Below are 23,414 nucleotides of genomic sequence, written 5' to 3' on the forward strand. Positions count from 1 at the left end.
TGCTCAACACAGACGGGTACCCGTACACCTCCACAAGACAAAGTTTATTATAACTTAAGAAAATTTGGGTGCTGAGTTTAAGCAGTTTGAAAACCTTTGAAAACTTAATTTCGGTATAAATATCATAAAAAACTAAAATAGAAAATTCTATCGAAGATATGGGACTTTGGAACGTGTCACTGGATTCAGTGTCCACAACATGAAAACCATTGAAACGTAAAGAAAGGCCGAACTCTAAAATAACGTATCTAGATGATAACTCCTGGGACAGTCAAACAAGTGTATCCAAATGCATCTGCCACTTGTGCTTTAATACAGACTATTAAGCACGGTAGTTTGCAGTACGACGTTTCTTTGTGCGACATAATTCAGCGCGAACAAGTAGGAACATTGGATGTATTCAACAAGGTAAATGTTTAGGAAGCTTAACGACATATAACAACGCAAGCTTAAGTATCGGTGTTTTATAATTAAATATGTGAGTGATTAAAAACATTGCGGTAGTGATTAATAAGATTTCTAATTAAGATCTTTGTTAATCCTATGTATATTTTCGAATTTAATTCTTGAATGGCAGCAGGGCCGCGCCTAGAGTTCTTCAGGCCCCAGACATACAAATGAAAACCGGAACCGTTCTTATACATTGTATATTTCTTAATTAAATTTAAAAGTCAAAGTCAGTAAATTTATTTATTTCAGGAAAATTTTCGGTGGTCTAGTAGGAATTTGGAGCCTAATTAATTAAAATTAGCGGGTCTGTCATATTACTTATCTTACGGTAAAAGTTTAAGTCTCATCCCATCCTTGATAATGACAAATACCTTTATACGGGCCTCTTCTCTCACCGGGCTCTAGGCATCTGCCTATTCTTGGATAGCAGGACTAATTTGAATTCTAATTTAATAATGAAATTTAATTTCTATTTCTATTTCAAGCTAGTTTTCTAAATTGTAGAATCGAGAGATGAGGACGGACCTTTTTGACTAATTTAATATTTTACACGATTTAATTGCTTAATCAACTTCAACTTAGTGTTTTAAACAATTCTAAATATTATTATTGAAAGGCAAGAATGTTGCTCTGAAAAGAGCATAGACAATTTTAATGATAGCAGCCACTTTATCGACGGAGTAACAAGGTGTTATGTAATAATTCCGTATCAACTTTTTTTTCCTCTATTACGTTCTTTCATTGCAAGATTAACGCGTCTATTCATCAAACAATTACACATATTATTCTTAAATGAATCACTTTTTACACATCATAAAGGATACACTGGGATGAAGTAATTTATTCGACGATCTTGCTTCAAGTTTCACGATCAAACTCATCGACCTCTAAATCATCTGAATTGTCAATTCCAATTAAAACAAAAACTCTATACCTAGTGAATAATATTAGAAAGATTCAATTTTCAACAATTAAATTGTAAATATGATTGATCTAAAATTTAAATTAATGAACTTTTGGTTAGAATCTCATGCTGGAAATATTGCAGTTTTTAGTAGTAATAGGTTAAACAGGCTATTATTGTTGTTAATAAATTTTTATAAATATTTCGTACCGAACATAACTTGAATTTTTATTGGCTTGTCCTGGATGTTTTCGAGGAGGGTCGAAGCGTTTAAGCGCGACCTACCACATCCCATCCCACGTGGAACCTTATCACCTTATCGTATCGTCACATTTTAAGGAACTTTTTTAACGATTAAACATTTTCGAGAAATATCCATAAAATTATTCACGGCTGTTCAGAAATATCGTCGATGTTTTTACCGTGGGCCGCGCAAACACCAACTGAAAGAGAATGGTTGAGCAGCGCCGAAGTTTACATCGCAATAACGTGCAGTTAAAATTATATTCGGAGCGTATATCGTATCACGTACTAGGTATAGGCAGACTTTTCAAGGATTCTTCGAGCCACAACATCGTGCTTTGGAAAGACTTATCAATTTTATTTTTTATGTTTTCTTCGTTCCTGAAAAAATTTTAAACCAATTCTATTTAATTCTCTACAAAATTATTTATTAAAATTGATCAAATACATGATATCATCACATAATAACATCCTCCGTTCAATGTACGCATATTCTGTAATTGAAAGATATTCTTTCAAATAGATTATGATTTTCAAACTATTATTAAGGTAGAAATAGCTACTGATTCATCTTATTCTATGTAATAAATTATCCCGAAATTCCCTTCAACAGAAAACGATCTTGTATGAAACAAAATTAGAAAAGAGAAGTACTACTTTCATTCATCACTTTGTGACAGTAGAAATAAAACAGACGAGTCACTAACTGCAAAATTAATTTCTATGAAAATCTGTCTACACCCTGAGGTATCTTACATTGTTTCTTTTATAAAAAATATTTACTTGATTCCAAATACTTTGGAACTTTATTTTAAGAATTTAAGGATAGAACAGAAATAAAATAGCCTTGTAATAGAAAATTCGCTCAGTACGATGAAAAGAAATTACTGATTTTCATAAAGATTTTTTGGGAGTGTTTGTTAAACTAAACTAAACTTACACTGATTGATAAATCATTAATGCAATATAATTAAAGATACTTTAACCAAGAAATATTAGTAGTTTGTTGTATTGAAAACGCTGAAAGCTGTAATTTTCTGCTAAAATTAAGTTTAAGCAGAATCGAAAGAATTTTAGTACAAGAAGAATTTCATTTAGTATTTGGCTCATATAATACAAAAGGAAAGTACACAATATCCATTTCTTACTACAGTACTGTAAATATATTTCTCTTTAAAATTTTCTCTTTAAACTAATTGCTCATAGTGAAAATGTCAAAGCACTGATTTTATTTTAAACCTCCCAGACAAACTTGCGAAAGCGAAACGATGATATTAACGTCCTTCAATATACACGTGGTTCAACAGATAAATTTTCTAATAACAATAATATTTGAAAAGCAACAATGCAAAAAATTATCTAAAAACGATACAACTAAAAATTCGTTCAGAATGTAATTTTCTCTAACAATTGAAGTTCCAATATCTGTTCATATTAATGTACTTTTGTATTATTTTTATTTATTGTTACATAGATTCTATTTATTAGTAATACTAAAACTATCAAACTAATCAAAATGACCGGCTTCAAATTTCTTATTTTAAATTATAACTTTTTTTCTTAAGACGTATGTTGGCTATGGTTGAGATAAAGCATAAATGTATATATGTATATATATTAAATTATGTTTCATCCTCTTGCTGTTTAATTTTCTATATTATTTCCCTTTCAAAAATAAGTGCATATTAAACGTCGATAGTTCTAGTGTTAAGCGTTCTAAGTAAGTATACATATCTCTGTTTGTTTCGAACATACAGTGAACCAAAATGGTATTGGCACACCAAGTTTCATTGTGATAATTTAAATCAAGAACTGAGATATTATTATACCTAATACTTATGCATACTGTGGTGTCTTAATAAGCAATATAATAAACTATAATGCAATATGGTACATAATGCATGATGCAAGCACTAAATCCTCTGCAAACAGGAAGTAAATCCTATCCCACGTTTAAACTTTAGATTGATCGCCGGAAGCTATCCTCTCACATGCATTTCCCTCTTATGGTTACAATTGCCAGCTAAAATTCCAAGCGAGTCCTGTTTCCACTTGAATTCTACCCCAATGCAGTTTCTCTGTAATGTTCTACACCACGTGTTCCAACCCCTGTGAGTATAAATTACTTTTTGTCTACCCTCGAGGAAGAAAGACGGCATCCATTTCTTAGAATGAACAATTTTTTTCATTTTTTACCTATAGTAACCCTTCGCTTTTAACGTCGAATCGCAATACAATTTATTATATATGTAATTCGAATACGATTCTCAGTTACCATACCATAATTCTATGCTAAATATTCATTATTCTGAATCAACATTCTATATTCACTGAGGTTACAATTGTAGACGATCCCTGCACCAGACACCTATCATACCGCAATTCGGAACTTCTATATGTATATTCGAATTGCATGCCGGGCGACCGCCAGCGAGAACACTATTATCTCCCCGCCACCTAGCGGTCCCCGACCCGAACTAAAGGGCGTCCGGGGAGACGAAACCGTCTTCCCCCTCCACTAAACGCCTACACAATCAACATTTTACAAGATTTTTTGAATTTTGTTTCAAATGTCAAATAGATGATTAATTCCTTTATTACAGATTTATAATCAGTTATGTTCTATAAAAAATAATTTTAATTGAGTATCCATGTCTTGAACGAAGGGTTAAGTTTATCAATAAGTAGAACCCGGTTAAAATTGATAGAAAGATATAAGTGTTCGAATACAAGAATTTTCAAGTTAATTTTAAATATAAATTTTTAAATTTCGCATATCACGTTCGATATCCACCTCTAAAAAGTTTCCATTCATAAAACCGCCGTACTAATTACGGATTAATTTCAAATACATCTTACATAAATTTCGAAATCTCTCATCTTTACCCCTAAGAAAGTTTCATTAAAAAAAATCTGACCAACACAAAAATATCAACAATTTGAACTGTCACCGAACGTTCCAAGAAGCAAATAACAGGAGAGGTAATATTTCTCGTTTCCGGGTATCGATCAAGGTGTTTCCGTGATTTAGGTATCGATGCGAGTGCAATATCGACTTTTGCCTCGAGTCTGTGTCGAGCGGACACGGGGCTCGCGTATTTATAGATGACACATTTAGGCCAGAAGCAGAGTTTCTCGGCTATCTTTATTTTGGCAGACCACTCTCCAGGCCCTCGGTGTCTGTCCAACACCGGTGACTGTAATTAAAGTCGCGAATTCGAAACGTGAGCGCACGCAATTGCAATTTCACCGGCTAGCATCAGCCTATTAATTGTAGAGCAGAAACGAGGATCCGAAGCAGACGGACCTCGTTGGTTATTTCGGGTTACTTGAACTGGTCACGGCATTGCGACACGATGCGTTTACCTTTGGCTGACACGCGCGTTAACGGGGGGGTTCTCGTGTTCCTCAATCGATATTGGATTCTGCTAATCGACTCTGTCAAGCTAATCGAACGGAAAATAGAATGGGGAATTGGATTCAAGGAGAACGATGCTCTCGTTAAAAATAAAATGGATTATTATTAGGTTGTCCCATATCAAATGGACGATTTCGAAATATAACAAGTCTGATAGAATTTCCATGACATAAAAGTAGCAAAAAATAATAGTTGTGCTGCGTCAGTTTAAAGCTTAAAGTCTAACGATGAAAAAAATTACTACATATGCACATAGATATTTCATTAATGTGATTGATACAAAATTATTGATAGTTGATTGTAGTAAATAGTGCATTAAAATGTATGTACTGTTCATTAAAGTCTATCGCGATTTCATGACAGAAAAGTATTGCAAAATAACATTTATGCCATATCAATTTGAAGCATAAAATCTAAAGAGAATTACTACATAAATGTTTCATTATCACTTTTGATACAATTACAACAAACTATAATTTCCAACAAAATTCAACTATTGTTGCATTAAAGATTTCGATCGAAACATTCTATACTAAAGATTACTGACAAGATTAATAAAATATTTAAAGAAACTGCACTAATAAACATATAATATAATATTAATTTAACAAATTTCAATCAGAAGATACAAAGTTCTGAAGTAAACCATGTGGTCGATTATAATAACCAATTGCAAACTATAATATATAACTTTAAAGAACTCGAGAGTTTTAATATTATTCTTATCTAATATTATTAATTTATTTAAAAATAAGATTCAATAATCAAGAGAAAAATATTGTGTTTTTAATACTTTCTTCAACATGAATAAAAAATGACCCTGCTTCGAACTGACCTTAAACCTTCCAACACCTTGAGATTCCCAGGATTAACGTTGCAACTATTCGTTATAGTATCCATTAAATTAAATGAAAATGAGATGAATTTATAAACAGTCTATGTTATACAATAAATGGATCATAAATGATTCATTGAATGAATTTACATATCGAATTTATACTGCTTTTGTATGCATCAGATATAGCAACAGGAAAATTGCATAGTCAAATAAGGTTTCTTTAATGAATATAAATTATTGTTTTTATAGAATGTCATAATGGTGAGAAATTGAAAATGAATGATGAAATATTGCAGGCACACAGAATTAGTAACACTAAATTCGTAACAAGTTATCATGTTTCTGTGTTCCTTACTCTTTGTTTTCTCTATTTATCTGCATGCAAGCATTTTCTAAACTTAGATCAGCCGAGTATCGCAAAACGTCACAGACAGTATAACTGCAAACAAAGATTAGAGATAAAAGAGCAATAAACGATAGGAATATACTTTTCAATGTGTTTTTTCAAATTTCAAACATTTTATGGCAGAGACACATCAAAGTATTATAATTAAAATTAACGTTTTTTTGCTAACTAAACTCATTGCTCTACATCAATATTATCGGCATTTTATTGAACCATAAATAATGTATACATTCGAAAATATTAAATTTTTAAATTGTTCTTAACTCGTAAAACATATTTTAACAGTCGTTAGCTAATTACCATCGATGTAGAACATTTAGTATATTTTTAGACAGGCAAAATAAGTCAATTCGAAGATGAGACTCGAAAGATTAAGGTTTATCGTCCCTGCCATGTGCGTTAATACGTAAAAATAGAATTACATACTCTGTGAATTATCATTCACTTCATAAAGCCACCAGTTTTTCGTAGACGTGTAGGCGTCTGGCTCTATCCCAATCATGTCAACGTATAAATGAAAATGACACGTAGAAAGCAGTTTGGAAACGTGTAATTAATTTTAACCATACGTCAGGTTCATTACCTGACCATTTAACAGGTTATATGCGGCGCTTAGATGATTACCTCTTTATCCAAACCGTAACAGATGTATCATATGAATCATCAATTATTAGGCTCTTGCAGATCAAAGGGCGAATTTCAGAACTTGGAAAGTCTGATATGATTCGATGACATAAAGGTGTCATAAAATAGCACTTGTAATACACCAATTTCAAGCTTACATTATGGTGAAAATGACTACATAAATGGTTTAATAATACTCTTATTATAAAATGGCTGGTTATTAATTAAAGAAAACAATGACTGATTTTGAAGCATACAAGTCTGACACAATTTCATTGCATAAAAGTTTCACTAAATAACACTTGTAATTTATCAATTTAAAGATCATATAAAAGTTTCATCAGTAATATTAATAAAAATTGACTGTCTCTAAATTGAAAATTAGAGAATACTAAGCGGTATGTTACGAGAGAAACTATAGTCATTTTGTATTAGGAATATTGACAAAACTTTTATGTAGTTATTTTCAGCAAAATTTAATGATTGTAATTAATTTAACATGAGCCAGTCTAATACAATTGGACGGACAATCAAAAAACATAATTCTAAACTATAAAAACTGATTTAAAACAATTTGAACTTTAAAACTGATAAAAATATGATCATTAGATTTGGTCCATTACAATTTGTGCGACGTTGTGTAAGCTTTGGGACACGATCCAAATTAACTAAAATCAATTTTAACTGAGATTGTCTTGTACACGATAGAATTTCTAGATAGAATGTATTAGATAAATTCATAGGGTAAGCATTTGTTAGTTATTAGCCAATATGTTTACCTAATGCGTGTAGTACTAATTATATGTCGAATAATAACATCTTTTGTAAAGTATTTATTATTTTAATAAGGTGAATCAAGAATAGATGTGATTATTTGACTTATTTATTGCCAAGGTTTGTTATTAGGTTTGATATATAAAATTTTGTGTGGAATGATTATGGTATGTTAGAAATGATTTTTTAACCCTTAAATGATGAGGTGACGTCTGTGAGATATCCTATTTATTTATTCAACCAATTATTAGATAAATTAGATAAAACATGCCCAATTATTCTATAAATGCAAGTACTAAACGATAAATATAGTCCATAAGTTAAAAATTTTCTATAAAAGTAAATTAAACAGACATTTTATTGTCGTTTATTTAAAAGTTTCGGTATTCCTCAAAAATCAGCTAAGCATGGGTGACTATATTCTTATTTGAATTATTTATAAAAGAATATATGGAATATTGTACTTAGATTGTTTATATCTCTTTTGTGGTTTTTATTGAATTTCCAGTAATAGTTATATAGAAACAAACATTGCTCAGACCTGGTGTATACAATTCATTGTTAAATTATGGCAAACAGAATTGCGAAAAGGAATCATTGATCAAAGGGGTTAAATCAATCCTAGCATGTGAAACGTTTGCAGCTAACAACCCTGCTGATCCTGGTATTCAATACAAATTTCGCATTCCACGATGCGGACGAAAGTTTAGAAGATAGGAGAATCTGAGCCAGCTGGAAAAACAAACAATCCAATGCACCACAGTGGACTAGTGTGCACCGTAGGATATTGTGCAAGTAACACAGCCGACAGAACATCGAAATTGTTCGCAAAGGTGGCGAATAACGCGGCAGAAGACCACGGGGCAACGTGTTACAGAAATAAATACAGAGTCGCGACACGTATCCCCTGCCCCTCTCACCGCGAATCTCCTCTGAAATAAATGGGCCACCGCTTCCTGTAATTTGAGACCGCGAAAAACACTTTTCTAGGATACACACGGCTTTTATTTCTGTAGGAAAATTAATCTTTGCGCGGTTAAGATCAACTCTGATATGTCCATGGTACTTTTAATATTAACATTTTTTTATTAATCTTAGAAAGATTAGAAGAGGAGCTTTTTAAACCTACCAATTAAAAAATACAAAAAATTTACTATTTTGCTCAAATGAAAAATTTCTAAAAAATTATCTATTGCTATTTAGGTCTTCAAGATTAGTATTGAAGAGATAATCTTTGTTTAATATAGGCATTGCATAGAATCCCTTGGCAATATACATATATACAAAAGATAAACCAGCAAAGTATAAAATACTCCCGCTAATGACGTTTCTAATATCACCTACTATTTTCTTTTTTCATTTATGTTTTTCTTTAATAAAGACCTTTTCATGACTCTCTTTTCAAGCTTTTCTTTTTTTGTGAGAAAGACAATTAAATGCAATTCTAAATTAAATTCTTTCCTTTCTTGTTGCAACAAGTAGGTTCATATTTTATTTTCTCTTATTTTCCTTAATAAGAAAAGTCTTATACTTTATTTTGTACTTCTTTCATGATTCTTTTTTAACACTTTACCTAAATAGTATTTCTCATTCTACAGAATGCCTAGGTATTACATACAATGCATACAAAAAGTTTATATAATATTAAAATAATTCGGATATTTCATACTTTGCCCAAAAACGCCAGGCAACCTATACAATGCCTGATTTTCATACATTGCCGGTAACATACATATTATTTTTTAGAAAAGCGTTAAGAATGAATGGTAGCTACATACACTTACGATTAAATAAGGTTTTCCTAAGGAAAATAGCGATATAGAAAAAGCAGATATTCTCAAAATCCTAATTTGAAGTAATAATAGATTAACAAAATTTAATTAAAAGTATTTAATTCTAAAAAAATACAAGATCAAATTTTCATAAAACACTGTAGTTGTTCTGTAATGGTTCATGTTAGCTTGTGATATAATTACCCATTACAGTTACCCATTTAGTATTATTTATACTATTATTAAGTTATTATATAAACAAAATGATATACAAAAAGAGTAATAATAATAATTATGAATTATTAAAGAGAAGTGAAAAATTTTAATCAATGGATTTATTAAAAGACAGAGACTTGCTCAATATTTACTTGCTTAACAAATGTAATAAAATAATAAGTACATTATCATTTATTTGAAAAAACATATACTATCTCAACAATATTATGTATAACTACATGTAATTTAAATTTAAATTTAGAGATTATATTACATGGTCAGTAAACTGCCAAAGAATTCGCATTCCAAACTTTACCATGCCGATGCAATAAAGTTCAGACGATATATTTAGTCTCTCCAAAATGAAATTCTTATAAAAATTTAACGGAACTATAAACTTACTTCGCTTTTCCATTATACGACACATTACAACAGTAATTACAACCCAGTAGCATTTCATATCGTGGATAGAGTGTAATGGAATGTTTGTTTTGGAACATTTGATAAATGGTAGAAAAATTAAAATGTTCATCCATGTTGTTCAATTAATTGTCATATCATGGGTGTATTATATATGTACATTCACGATTTCATTGAAAAACAAAGGCACTGATATGCATTTGTACTGCACTTGGATCTTGTGGAAAATTTCAACTGACTAATCTATTCCGCCTTAACTATCTCAAGACATAAATTTATTACATCTGTATCTACAACATTTTCTTTATCGACTATGTTGTGAAATATATTTATTTAACTTTATTTTTCGCATCTGAATCGAGTCAAATGAATTTTATATTAACTAAATACTAAAATTAACTTAAATAAACAATACAAAAATATTAATTCTCCAGTTTATATTTTCAAAACTTTGTAGTATTAGAAAATTATATTTATTTGTCACACATAAAGCTATAAAGTTAAACAAATAAGTCTGAAGAGGACCATAATTTTGATTGAAATGTTATTAAAAGAAGAATAGTGTTCCTTTTATTCCTAATATTAACACTATTTATATAAAATTAAAAAAAAGATAAAATAATTTTCTAAGCTTACACAAATGACAAATAACTAAATATCAAGAACCGTTTCAATGTCTCTTTATTTTTCACCTACTGTATAAAATAATATGCCACAAAATGATGGTATTTCTCGTCTTGTGTTATAATTTTTTTGCAAATTTTACATATTATGCAATTTTTCTTCAAATCAATTTCTGAGATACAAAAAAAATTTTTTATTGTTTGAAACTGTATTTTCGGGTCAAAATTAAAAACCAAATCATGCAACGAGGGGTAAATAATATAAAGTTCTAATTTTAGAAACATATCACCGCAAAATACTAATCAAACTTCAAATAATCGTCATGCTCTGTTCAATTATCAGAAAACTGAAGATTCCTGTCTTCAATTAACTCCACATAAAACTAACACCAGATTTCACCGCTATTTCCAGAAATCCATCAAATTTTATCAAAGCACAAAGAGATCCACAGGATTCATCGCGTACAATGATCCCCTGCTTCTGAACAACATCCCGCTAGTCTGTGGAATTTAATTAATCCAACTGGTCGAATTGAACCAAACCTCGACGCTGTTTTAATTAACGTTATCCAATCCTTAAGATCTGGAAACAACGAACGATAGATTCGTCTCTGTTATTCGTCCAGAATGCCATGGAGAAAATGAAAAGCTGCTCGCAGCTGTTGTAAACCGAGTAAAGAGTAGAGCGTGTTTCGCGCGTAGACGAAAATCAAACAGCGATGGTAACGGCGAGCACGTGCAATTTTATCTATAGATCCACAGATTACGGAAACGTGGTTGAAACCGGAGCAAAATGTTGGCCAGCGCTGGCACAGATTCGTTCAGCCAACGTATAAATTTATGCTTTACTACAAAGGAACGTTAGCTAGGTTAGTCTAGCTAACTTTTGGCCACTGGCCACGCCAACTGCCTCCTGTTAGAACCACTGTTTCGAATCTTTCTTTCTGTTTCAAATGACTACGGATGTTTGTGTATCTTGTTAGATATAATTAGTACAAATTGCGATCGCGATGATGGTATGAGTTTTCAATTGGAGTTTCTGTCATGATTCAATAGATTAAAGGAGATTTTGTTAAGAGGACAATAGTTGAAAATTTGGGCGTGACCACCCCTGTCGGCAGACTAGAGATTACGTCGGAGCCTTGCGTAGACGCGAAATAGCTGTATGTAATAGCGTGGAAGAAGGTTCGTTGACCTGTTTTCATCGTGATAGATGCAATTACCAAGCCACACGCCAGGCCGTGCGAATTCTCGTGCACTTTATTACATAGAATGATATTGGGATCTATTACTTCATCAAGAGGACCAAACAATAAAAAACCAATTTTTATTTTTCATTATTTTTAGCTTAAGACTATTTTTCTTATTTTTCAATAGGATTCAATTAAATCTTCTTTATTTTAAATGAAATATGAATAGATCCGGTTAACTCCTATACAATTAAAAATAGAGAAAAATAGAGAATGACAATTCAACGTTCATGTTAAGCAAAAATTGTATCCAAAAACTGATATTGTATAGATGGAGAAATTTAATAAATAATAATAAAATAATAAGATAATTTATATTTTTATATTTCTGAACTCCCGTATATTGTCACACTTTCCAAATTTTAGAGAATAAATCAAAAGTGCAAAAATCTTGTAATTTTGAAATTATTAAAGACATGTATGTAATTTTATTGTTTAAAAGTGAAATAATGTACTGGAGAACGATGGACTTAATATCAACATGTCTTGACTCAATACTGCCTAGTTCCAATTTTGTATCTTTTCTCCTGTGACTTAATAATACTATAAACCTGGATAAAGTGTTATATGGTTCTGACGTACCTTTTGAAGGAGGTATCAAATCCAAAATTATTTTAACCTAACACTGGATTTCAAATTATTTGACTCTGAAATTTTTTGTAAACTATTGTAGTATCAAGAGCCCTTTAAACTGTTTGGATCGGAACAAAATATGGACTTAATATTATTTTTACATTATTATATTAAAAATTAAACGACTAGATCAAAATAATTTTCGTCATCAGAAAGAGTGAAAAGTGGTCTTATACTCCGGCTCTGGGATCTAGATTTATATTTTGAAAAGAAATAGACTTGGATTAATTTGGCTCTTATTGTTAAATAGAGATTTAAAATTTGTATTTATCCTAAGTAAAATGTCACTTGGTTCATATAAATATTTGCAACATTATTAATTTCGTAACAGAATCCTCATTTCTATTCTTATTCGAACATCAACCTTTATTTAATCCTTTCAGTACTAAAGTCGATCATAAAACTTTCCATTCAGTAATTACCTATAAAAAAAATTTCCAAATTTCACCTATTTCCAGATACTCCAAAGTAGTGTAAATCATCTTATAAATATCTTCGAAAATAAGTTTTTAGAAGGACCATTTTCTTGTCAGTAGAATTATTGAGCAATCAGCTGTTGGTCAGTGATGAACGTTATCGATACAGGGTCAATTGCTCAGGGGAAATGGTCAATAAAGGTAGTTTCACTAGGGAAAGAGGAAGGTAACTGATCGTTCTATTGTCAGCCCCAATATCGGTGACCTCTGGTCACTTAAGTTAATCTACAGGAACATCATCTGTACACGACATGTTCGATCGAAGTCGATCTAGAACTAATAAATACGCCTTTGTAATCAATTCTTATATAACAATCTACAGTGATCATGGAGCGTAAAATTATATCCGGTTCGTCGTGATGAACGATAAATCTTAACGACTCATTGATCGACAAATTGTGATATGAATCTTAACGCATCGCTAACGAAGATGAAAATGTCAATAAATTCAGATAGATATGCGTACCATATAAATATTTATTCAATATGTATTTTATTTACTGCTTAACTCTTCGCTGTTTAATTTTTTTTATCGAAAAAATATATAGCTTTTAATAATAAAATATGCTTCTCTATTTCAGAAATTTATATAAAGAAAAATTGTATAATATTGAAAATTTTCGCTATTATGTGAAAGAATATGTAGTCCTAAATGTTTAAAAACATACAAGAGTTTGATAGCAACACAATGCAACGGAGGGCCAACAATATGTGCAGAGAAAATTAAATTATTTTGAAAAAAAAAAATTACAAAAGACAATTGCAGTATATTTGGTATAAGTAGTATATTAAAATTTAGATAAAAAAGATAGTAATTGTTTTACTTACCGTTTATTAATGGTAAAGTCTGGCTCATAGTTATGTCTTGTAACGGCAAATTTGTGCTGAAACAAAAAAATAATAGAAGCGTAAATTAAGTATTATAAAATAAAATTCTTCGTGTGATTATTAATAATTAATAACTAATAGAGATTAATTATTAGATTTTAAACTAATAGTTTTGTTAAATTAAGAATATAAAAAATATCTTGTAATAAAAATGCTATGACTAAATAATTAATATTAAAATATATAGAATAAAATATTAATATTTTATTTTATCGTTTAAAATACATAACCATATGACATGACTACGTACACTAATTTTCAATACGGCAATCAACCTATCAAAAGAGACAATAAACTGTCTTTTCTTGCAACTTTCATATACATAGATATTTTGCATATTTTTATATGTTATAATAACATAAACATCCGCAGACTAATGATTACAAATTTTCTGAATTCAAAAATCAAACATAAGATAACATGTGTTCATTATGTTGCTTAGTAGGGACAGAAATTTTTTGTTCATATTTCTTCGAGGTCTATAATGAAAGGACGGTCTTTGACTATAGCTCAAAGACCGTTTATTTTTGGAATACGGCCGAAAATGGAGCGAAGGCACGTGGTGCCTCCTGATTCCACAGGAAATAGACTCAACGAACTAGACCGAATTAGATGAAACTTTTAAAAAGGATCAAGATGAAGGCTAACTTCTATTTCCAGAACGACGCTCGATTAGGAGCAAAACATCCTGTGTACTAAGGACGAAGTTCGGGCATACGTTAAGGATTAATCAGCTGAATCAATGGGGATTTAAATAATCCAGAAAATTCTAGTGGAATCTCCTACCAGACTTAGTACAATGAAATACCAATTGTTGTGTGTGGTTTGTTTCAAAAATGATATGATTAATTTATTAAAAATTTGTATTGTGAATTTTTCTGATAACAATGAGGAAAATTGCAACTTAATTCTTGAATCTTTAGATGAATTTAAAATGAAATTATAAATACGAATTGTTGTGTGTGGTTTGTTTCAAAAATGATATGATTGATTTATTAAAAATTTGTATTGTGAATTTTTCTGATAACAATGAGAAAAATTGCAACTTAATTCTTGAATCTTTGAATGAATTTAAAATGAAATTATAAATACGAATTGTTGTGTGTGGTTTGTTTCAAAAATGATATGATTGATTTATTAAAAATTTGTATTGTGAATTTCTTTGATAACAATGAGGAAAATTGCAACTTGATCCTTGAATCTTTAAATGAGTTTAAAATGAAATTACAGGGAATAATAAATATACAAAAATATAGAACATCAACCGTAACTATTCTGTTTTTATTCAAATGACTTCATAAGAATTGGTAAATTAACAAAGAAAGCCTCATAGAATTTAATAACATAAAAGTACATTACTATACAATAATACATACGCCATGTTAATTTAAAGCTTAAATTGTGAAAAAAATTGCTACATAAAACTTGCACTAATTACTTTAAGGGGGCAACCTCATGTAAATGGTCTGTTTTTCAAGAATTTTTTGTGGAAAATGTAATGCGCCGATTGATTTAAAATTTGTCATTTATTTACGTTATAATGTAAACAGAAATATTTTTTATAAATTTTGATTCTTAATAACGATGGTGCAATGGCGGCTTGAAAATGGCATCTTGTAAATTCGCCGTGCAGTGTACAGTGCACAAAAATGATCTGGAACAAAAAAATCAAAATGGAATAGCTTCTTTATGCAAAAACGCTCAGCATGACATTTTTCTTTTATTAAAATTTTCAAAATTGCGAAAATGGCAAAGTTTTGAAAAAAAACCGGAGTTTTTTCTCAAAAATTCTTAATAACAGTACTTTAAATAAAAAAAAAAAAAAATCGGAGCATGTCATGCTGAGGCCCATTGTTTATAGAATATATATGCCAAGTTTCATCAAGATCGAGTAATTAGTTTTTGAGCTACGTTGCACGGCGTGCGAAATTTTGCGTTTCGAGAAAAACGCGTTTAAAACTTGAGTAACAGATAAATCGCCCAATACAACCGTTCACTTGTTTTTGAAAATAACATACAAGAACATCTCTGATCACTTTCTAACTTTTTTATCGCATTCCCGAGGAAATTTCCTATCGACTTCAGCGAGAAAAAAAAAAAATGCGAAAAAATTTCATTTTACATGAGGTAATACAAAATGACTGATGATGATGAAAATGAATAATTTTTATGTATATAAAATCTATCACAATTTAATGCCCTAAAAGTATTGTAGAATGACACTTATGGTGCATCAATTTGAAGTTGAAAGTTTCAAGAATATTTTATTAATGTTTTCGATACAAAATGACTGGTTGTTGGTTATTATAAACAATAATTCACAGTGAGATTTATATAGGATAATACATTAAAAATGACCATCCGAAATCAATAGTTATCTATTAATTTTATTAAAAAATATTTGAAATAAAATTTATTGTATTGTAAGAAGACTGTCAAGGATTTTAGCAGCGATTCGCTTTCGCAAAGAAACACACTCGTTTTCGGTTTACACACGTAGACGTTTTATTCTATTACATATACATATACAGCCGCTGAGACAACAATCACGATTACAATACACTTCAGCCGTGGAGCGTACTTAAAGGCCCATAAAATAATTTTTAACAAAAAATACAACCGACTTCGAAATGCACTAAAAAATATGAAATAATTTCTACTTCATTTATACAAATACCCAACAGCTATTAATAAAACCTATTTACTCGTTAAATAATATACTAAATACATTTCAACCTTTTCGGAGGCGGCGCAAAATTAAAAATACCCGAATATACGATGCTGCTAATAACGATTTGATAGGTTGCCGACGCCTGAACTAGGATCTTTCTAGTAGAAGAAAAGTTTTTAATTTTGCGCCGCCTCCGAAAAGGTTGAAATGTATTTAGTATACTATTTAACGAGTAAATAGGTTTTATTAATAGCTGTTGGGTATTTGTAACGAAAACTGCCGTAATGAAAGGGTTAACAACGACCCAGATTTCGATTTCAATGGTCATCGTTTGAACGAACGATGGTTTAACGTAATGTAAAACTGTTTGGATGACATGCCAGTGATTTATAGTAGCGAACCACGTGAAACCACGGGTAAAAGCAATAAGGAAATGCAGTATTTCCAGAAAGGTTTAATATAGATTTCATCCAAATGCTATTCCTGCCGGCCGGTGTTGAAACGTAAAATGAGTAATTAACGGATAACGTTCCTCCAGCGTGTTGTCGCGAATCTTAACAAGTTCTAAGAGTTCTACTATTATTCGCCACCGCACCGTGCTGTCTGGAAAAGCCGACAGCACTGGCTTCTAGTGCTTAGAAACTTGCTTCAAACATGGACCATCTCCTTAAAGATTCATAGAAGTTAATGATTTTGTTGAAATTCTGAAGTTTAAAAAAGAGTGCTTTAAAATTAAAACTAAAAATAGAGACGCAATGTATAAAATCATGTTGGCAAATCTAATTTATTTTAATTTCAAAAACCCTTTGATAGATGTATAAATTAATTCAATGCAATTTCTTTTTCTTCTTTAATCGAACTCTATTTATTAAAATAATCGTTATCTTTATCATATTATCCCGCCACTTTACAATTCCACAGAGACGCAGGAAAATATCCAAATTTGAAATAATGATTAAATAGCCGTAATACTAGAGGCATCGAACATTTTTGAGAACAGTTAGATAATTTAAATATTAAAGAAAGATAGACAGTAATAAATAGAAGAATATCACATAGATATACAGAACAGGCAGTATAAAAGAATTATTAAAATAATTAACAATATTACAAAATGAATAATTTTAAACGATAATTGGATTATTCTAAAAGCGTCCAACAAACTTTTAAGAAATTAATCCATATGCATTATTAGAAGGTTTGAAAAATGTGTTCATATAACTACTTTTTTTCTTTTTTTTTTTTTTTTTTCAAGATGACATCAAATGTGACAAAACGGATCAAAAGCATACAATTTTTGTACTTCTATTGATTTTCGATGAGAAATAGCTATCTAAAAAATTTTGTTATGCATCCGAATACAATAGTATTAAATTTTTCTTCATTTATATATTAATTATTATTATTATCATTACTGTATCTTATTAAAGGTAATAATCTTGCACATGGAACGAATGGGTATATCAAATTCCTGATGCAAATGAATTAATAAAACTATACATTTTTATTTCTTTTTTCTAAATAATCAGAATATTGTATCCTTTTAAATTTCATAATACGTACGAATTTAGGAATCATGCACCTAAAGTTTCAATAAAATAAATATCAACAGAAATTTCAATAGAATGGAAAATATGAACTAACTGAAATAAGCAACCATGATCAACTAAAGTCTGTAATTCTGAACAGAGCCGCCCCCAGGCACCGATCGAACTTACCCCACATTTAAAATGCTTTCAAAACTATTAAATTTATTATCAAATTTCACAGTACATATAACAAGTACAAAATATTCGTGTTATCTTTAATTTTACAGTTACGTGTATCTCATTGAATACTTTTAGTAATCTCGACTTTTATCCCGGGCTCTGCAATATCTAACGACAGCTCCGATTTTAAATGTTTCGTAGTTGGTAAAAATATAAATGTTTCGAAGTCCTTCACTAATTATATTGCAAATCTGCTATATAAAATAATATACTATGACATAGGTTCTTAAACTGTGGTCCTCGGACCCCTGGAGGTCCGCGTAGCCATTACCAGGGGTCCGCGAAATTATAAAAAATGGTTGCAAACAGTTGAAGCAGACAATGAAAAGGCAAGAAGAGCGGAGCAATAAAAAATATATTTTTAAGGCAATAAATAAAACACGAACTTCTGTGATTTTTATGTATTTCTCTTTATTTTTATATCATATTGCTTAAAAATTATTATTTGTATTTTTCTCAGAAGTTGACTTTTTTCCAGGTTTCTATATTTTATATAACTAATAAACATTGTACGAAAACGATGTTGTTCAAGAGGGGGTCCTCGGACTACATAAGTTTAAGAACCCCTGTACTATGATATTCTTGTGTTTCCAACCTTTTCCAATTATAAATTTTGTCTTACATAACGATACAATTTTTTTAAAAATAAATTTCTAAATGAGAAAAATATCTTATATTGTTTAAAGCTGTTTCTTTTTAAAATGACGGGAAAAAACTTAGCAAAGAAGGATTAATGAATATTATTTTTAACAAAGTTTTATGATTGAATTAACCACTTCGTCCTCAACAATTTAATAGTTATCTAAAGTATTACGTCCCTCTTGTACGTCCTGTTAAAAATATAATTTCCTTTTCTTGAACCTCCACACAAAAACTCGCTCAAATAATTACCAGAACTCTTTGTACGTATCATTAACCTTCGTCATCCTTCGTCACTCTTCAAAAGACGAGGGCTACCAATTTTTTTTTTAGCACAGTCTATTTAAAAAACTGCAAGACCAACGTAATCCCGTTCACCTCGGAAATGGGAGACACAAATCGCTATAACCATGGGTGTCCTCTCCTCTTTTCAACTGCACCCCAACATCCGACTCTGATATATTAAGCACAACCCTTACGTCCACGTTTAACTAATCCAGATCCAGACTTCTGAGAATCTTTGGACGCCTCAGAAGTCTTCCGAACCGGAACGAACACGGAGGAAAAGCGAAGGGATGACACCGACGTTCATATTATTATTGTGAACTTTATACAACAGATAACGATAACTCAAAATAGCCAATTTTCAAACAATAGAACGTAGATTTACAAATTCTATTTGACGGAGTTTTTCTCGATACATGTATGGACATTTCTTATAAACTTACATGGCTAATATTTACAAATTTAAGGGACACAATTCTTTCTGCATTACTAAAGCTGAGGATTGAAATATGAAAATCATTAATAAACAATCTTGACATAAAAGTAAGTACCATAAAATAACATTTATGGCATACCATTTTTAAGTTTAAGGGTTGTTGAAAATGGCATTGCTGCACATTAAATAGCAGATTTTGAAACCTAGGAAGTCTCACATGATTTGATGACAGAAAGGTATTACAAGATAATATTGTATAGCATGTTAATTTTAAGCTTGAAGAAGTAAAGGTTATCATTATTCTTAATCAAAATTGGTCATCTCTTCGTTACAATAAACAACAGAACAATTAATTCATTAACATTGAATTATCCAATTTCTTACAAAGAACTTTTTATGCAAAATCGTGATAAAATCTTTACGCAGTCATTTTTATTCAATCTTACTGTTAGCTTTAAATTAATATATCATAATTGCTATTTTAAGAAACTTTTCTGTCATGAAATCATGTCAGATATTCTATGATCCCAGCAACCTAAACCTTTTATAATGTAGCAACTTTATCTCTTTTCAAAATATAGTAGTAAGTAAATACATGTGCGAATGAAGATAATACAGAATCTGATTTAAAAAGAAATGATTTTACTAATATTGCGATAAGGAAAATAGAGACATTAATGTCATTTTAATGCAATGATTTAATCATTCTCAAATGGTAAATATATTGTCCTTATTTAGTATCAAAACCAAATGTTTATTATAAAATGCAATTACAAAACATTACAAATATGACGAAACTGACGTAGAAATGAATCAGAAATTAATAAAACGACCATCTGCGTCGTTGCAAAGCTACAATTGGTCGCAACAGAGATTCGTTACATAATTCATAACGCATTTCATAACGTGCAAACGGAACAGCATAAAAATTAGTATAATATGTATGAAACTAAGTGCAACCATACTGAAACAATATTTAACAATATCTTTTGTAAAACAGAATCTACAAATCTAAATCTGAAAATCCAAAAATTTTAATAATGCACTTCCAAAAAAATTATTGATCAAATTAATAATTTATCTATTTTTCCCAATCATATTAAAAATTTAAATTAACGATAGCTATATTGTTCTCCGCCGTACGTGTACTGCTAGCTAATCATCGAAGACAAGTCGAATCGTCGAAGAATTGATAAGATTGAAAACAATTTCATGAAATGACGCAGAGAGTTGTCGTCATATGGCAAAATGGAGGGTGGTTGTGTAAGTAATCAATACCCGGAGAGCAGATATGGTGGCATGGACCGAAACAGGAGCACGAGGTACGAGTATTAATCGATTCTATAGGGAGTGCATTCTTTTCATAGAACTTCCTTTGTACAAAATTTTGTATCATTTGTTCTCTGATGATCCATTGTAAAATACAACAAAGAGCGAACTGTTTACAATATTGGGAAGGCCTCGAGATTACCTTTGACACAACTTGATATAAACACTCACCGACTTGTATAACACATTTAAAAGAAAAAAAAGTTTCATATTAATGATGATTACATTCTAGACTAAAGTCATGTAAGATCATCTATTAAACCTTTCCACCCAAATTTCTTCTTTTTTATTGTATACATAAAATTTATCCTTCGTGTTACTGTTATTTATTGTCACCGTTGCCAATTAAAGGTAGTAGTACCTATATATTCAAATGAATAAAAATAAAATATAAAATAACGCATACATGTGACATATATTGTCCAACAGAGAGTCAGAAACATTCATCATGGCGTATTTGTTCAATTAGGGTTAAAAGAGTTAATTAATTATCTAAAATATATAAATTGTCATAAGATTCATATATTAATCTCATTTGTTTAAAAATTATTTTATACTGTTTTATGAATTGTTGCAAGAAAGTTACCATCAAAGAGTTTTATTATCTCTGTCATTTATAATAATTAAGCACGTGATTCTACGTCAAATAATAATCAATCTTTTACTTTTCTATTAGAAATTATTATAAACATGTATAAATTCTATAAAACATAATATAACAACTAAATTATAAAAATTTGCAATTTAGAAAAATTCTTTTGTAATTTAAATTCAGTAAATTTAAACATTAATTATTATGGAATAATCACACATATAATCTGAGCTTCACTGGTGGAATTATTTATTGCGTAGAATCTAGAAACATTTCCACTGTATTTTAAATTAATACAACGTTTAAGTAACATCAGCTTTGCATACTGTTAGAAAATTTGTTAATTAAAATATTCTTCAATTTACAATATCAAATTGGCATCACCAAAATTAAAAATCATATATAATTATTAAAATAAATTATAATTGCCTTATATACCACATTTTAATACGCTTTAATTATTCATATATGATTCTTTAAACATTTTTATCATTAACTTCAACTTTATAACATTTAATTTATTAAAGAAAACTTTGTTTGAACGATTCGGTAAACGTCACTTAATTTTAGTACGTGTCAAAATAAAATTGTAGTGAATTTTAATTAAACGTTTAACGAACGATATTCGAAAAGATAAAATAAAGTTAAAACTAAAAACTGTTCGCTGGTCGTGTTACTGCGTAAAGGTTAACAAAGTTCAACGATATTTTGATATTTTAACATTTCATTTAAACACCACGTGTCAATTAAAAAATCTGCGATATCCAGTAATACTTTAGATATAAATTATCATCAGCAATAAATCTTTTTCGGTAACAAATGTAAAACACAAACTGCAGTTTCAAAATTCCTAAAAATAAGTAGCAATACAGATGACAATAAATATATAAAGAATATTCAAATGGATATTTATTATATTATGAATAATTAGATTGCGGATTTGGAACTTTCACGATGATTTAACTATCAAACGGCGGATGTTGTCAATAATTGTGACACAGAATTACGAAATGCAAAAATGCTTCGTCTAAAATTAGGTATTCAAATGTTTTAAAGATCGAAGAAGTAGATAATAACTAAAGAAATAAGGTAAAGCTTGGAAAATAAAAATAGAAAAATCTAAAATTAAATTTAACCCGTTATTGAATATATAGCAAATGTGCTACATAAAATAATATGCTACAAAATTCTTGTATTATTCAAACATTTGTGACTATCATGGTGTAACTAGTTAGAGGCCAGAGTTGCCCCCCCCCCCCCCCCCAAGTGCATTACCCCTCTCGCCGCTCTAAAATTTTAACATCCCAATAGGGATGTGTAGGTACCCGATATTACAAGCTCGGGCGGGCGTCCGATACATGCGCGCAGTCGGGTAGCCCGACTATGTAAGTACTCACCTCGGGTTCGGTCGGATACAGTCGGGCAGAATCGGACGAGCTCCCGTGGACCGCAGTCCACGACCCAACTCTCATCTACTTGTTAATAATACTTGCAATAAGCATGTGCAAAATTTGTTTTATATGAAATTTTGGAATAAGATAATTTTCCGAAATAGTCGGGATACCCGACTGCACGCATGTATCGGATGCCTGCCCGATGTTTTCCGAATCGACCCGACTAGTCAGTTCGGGCACATCGCTACATCCCAAGTTTCCAAATTGTCAAAACTCCTCCAGAATTTCGAAATTCCAAAATTTCTGGGACCTCGCCCACCCTAGAATAAAATCCTAGTTACCCCAACTAGGTCTTTTAACACTA

At 30.4% G+C, this 23,414-nt stretch overlaps 1 protein-coding gene across 3 annotated transcripts in view; it reads right to left on the reverse strand.

Annotated features, from left to right (window-relative positions):
• Positions 1-23,414, reverse strand: part of LOC114876221 (centrosomin) — a 57,677-nt gene that overhangs the window by 23,207 nt on the left and 11,056 nt on the right. For 2 of the 3 annotated variants that reach the window (XM_029187459.2, XM_029187458.2), the window contains exon 2: positions 13,876-13,931. In XM_029187459.2, the coding sequence (XP_029043292.2) occupies positions 13,876-13,931 (56 nt within the window). Of the gene's footprint in view, positions 1-1,564; positions 1,811-13,875; positions 13,932-23,414 lie in introns of those variants that run through there. The other variant, XM_029187460.2, reaches the window with a different exon arrangement.

The sequence above is a fragment of the Osmia bicornis genome, chromosome 2 (assembly GCF_907164935.1).
Source record: "Osmia bicornis bicornis chromosome 2, iOsmBic2.1, whole genome shotgun sequence".
NCBI classification, from domain to species: domain Eukaryota; kingdom Metazoa; phylum Arthropoda; class Insecta; order Hymenoptera; family Megachilidae; genus Osmia; species Osmia bicornis.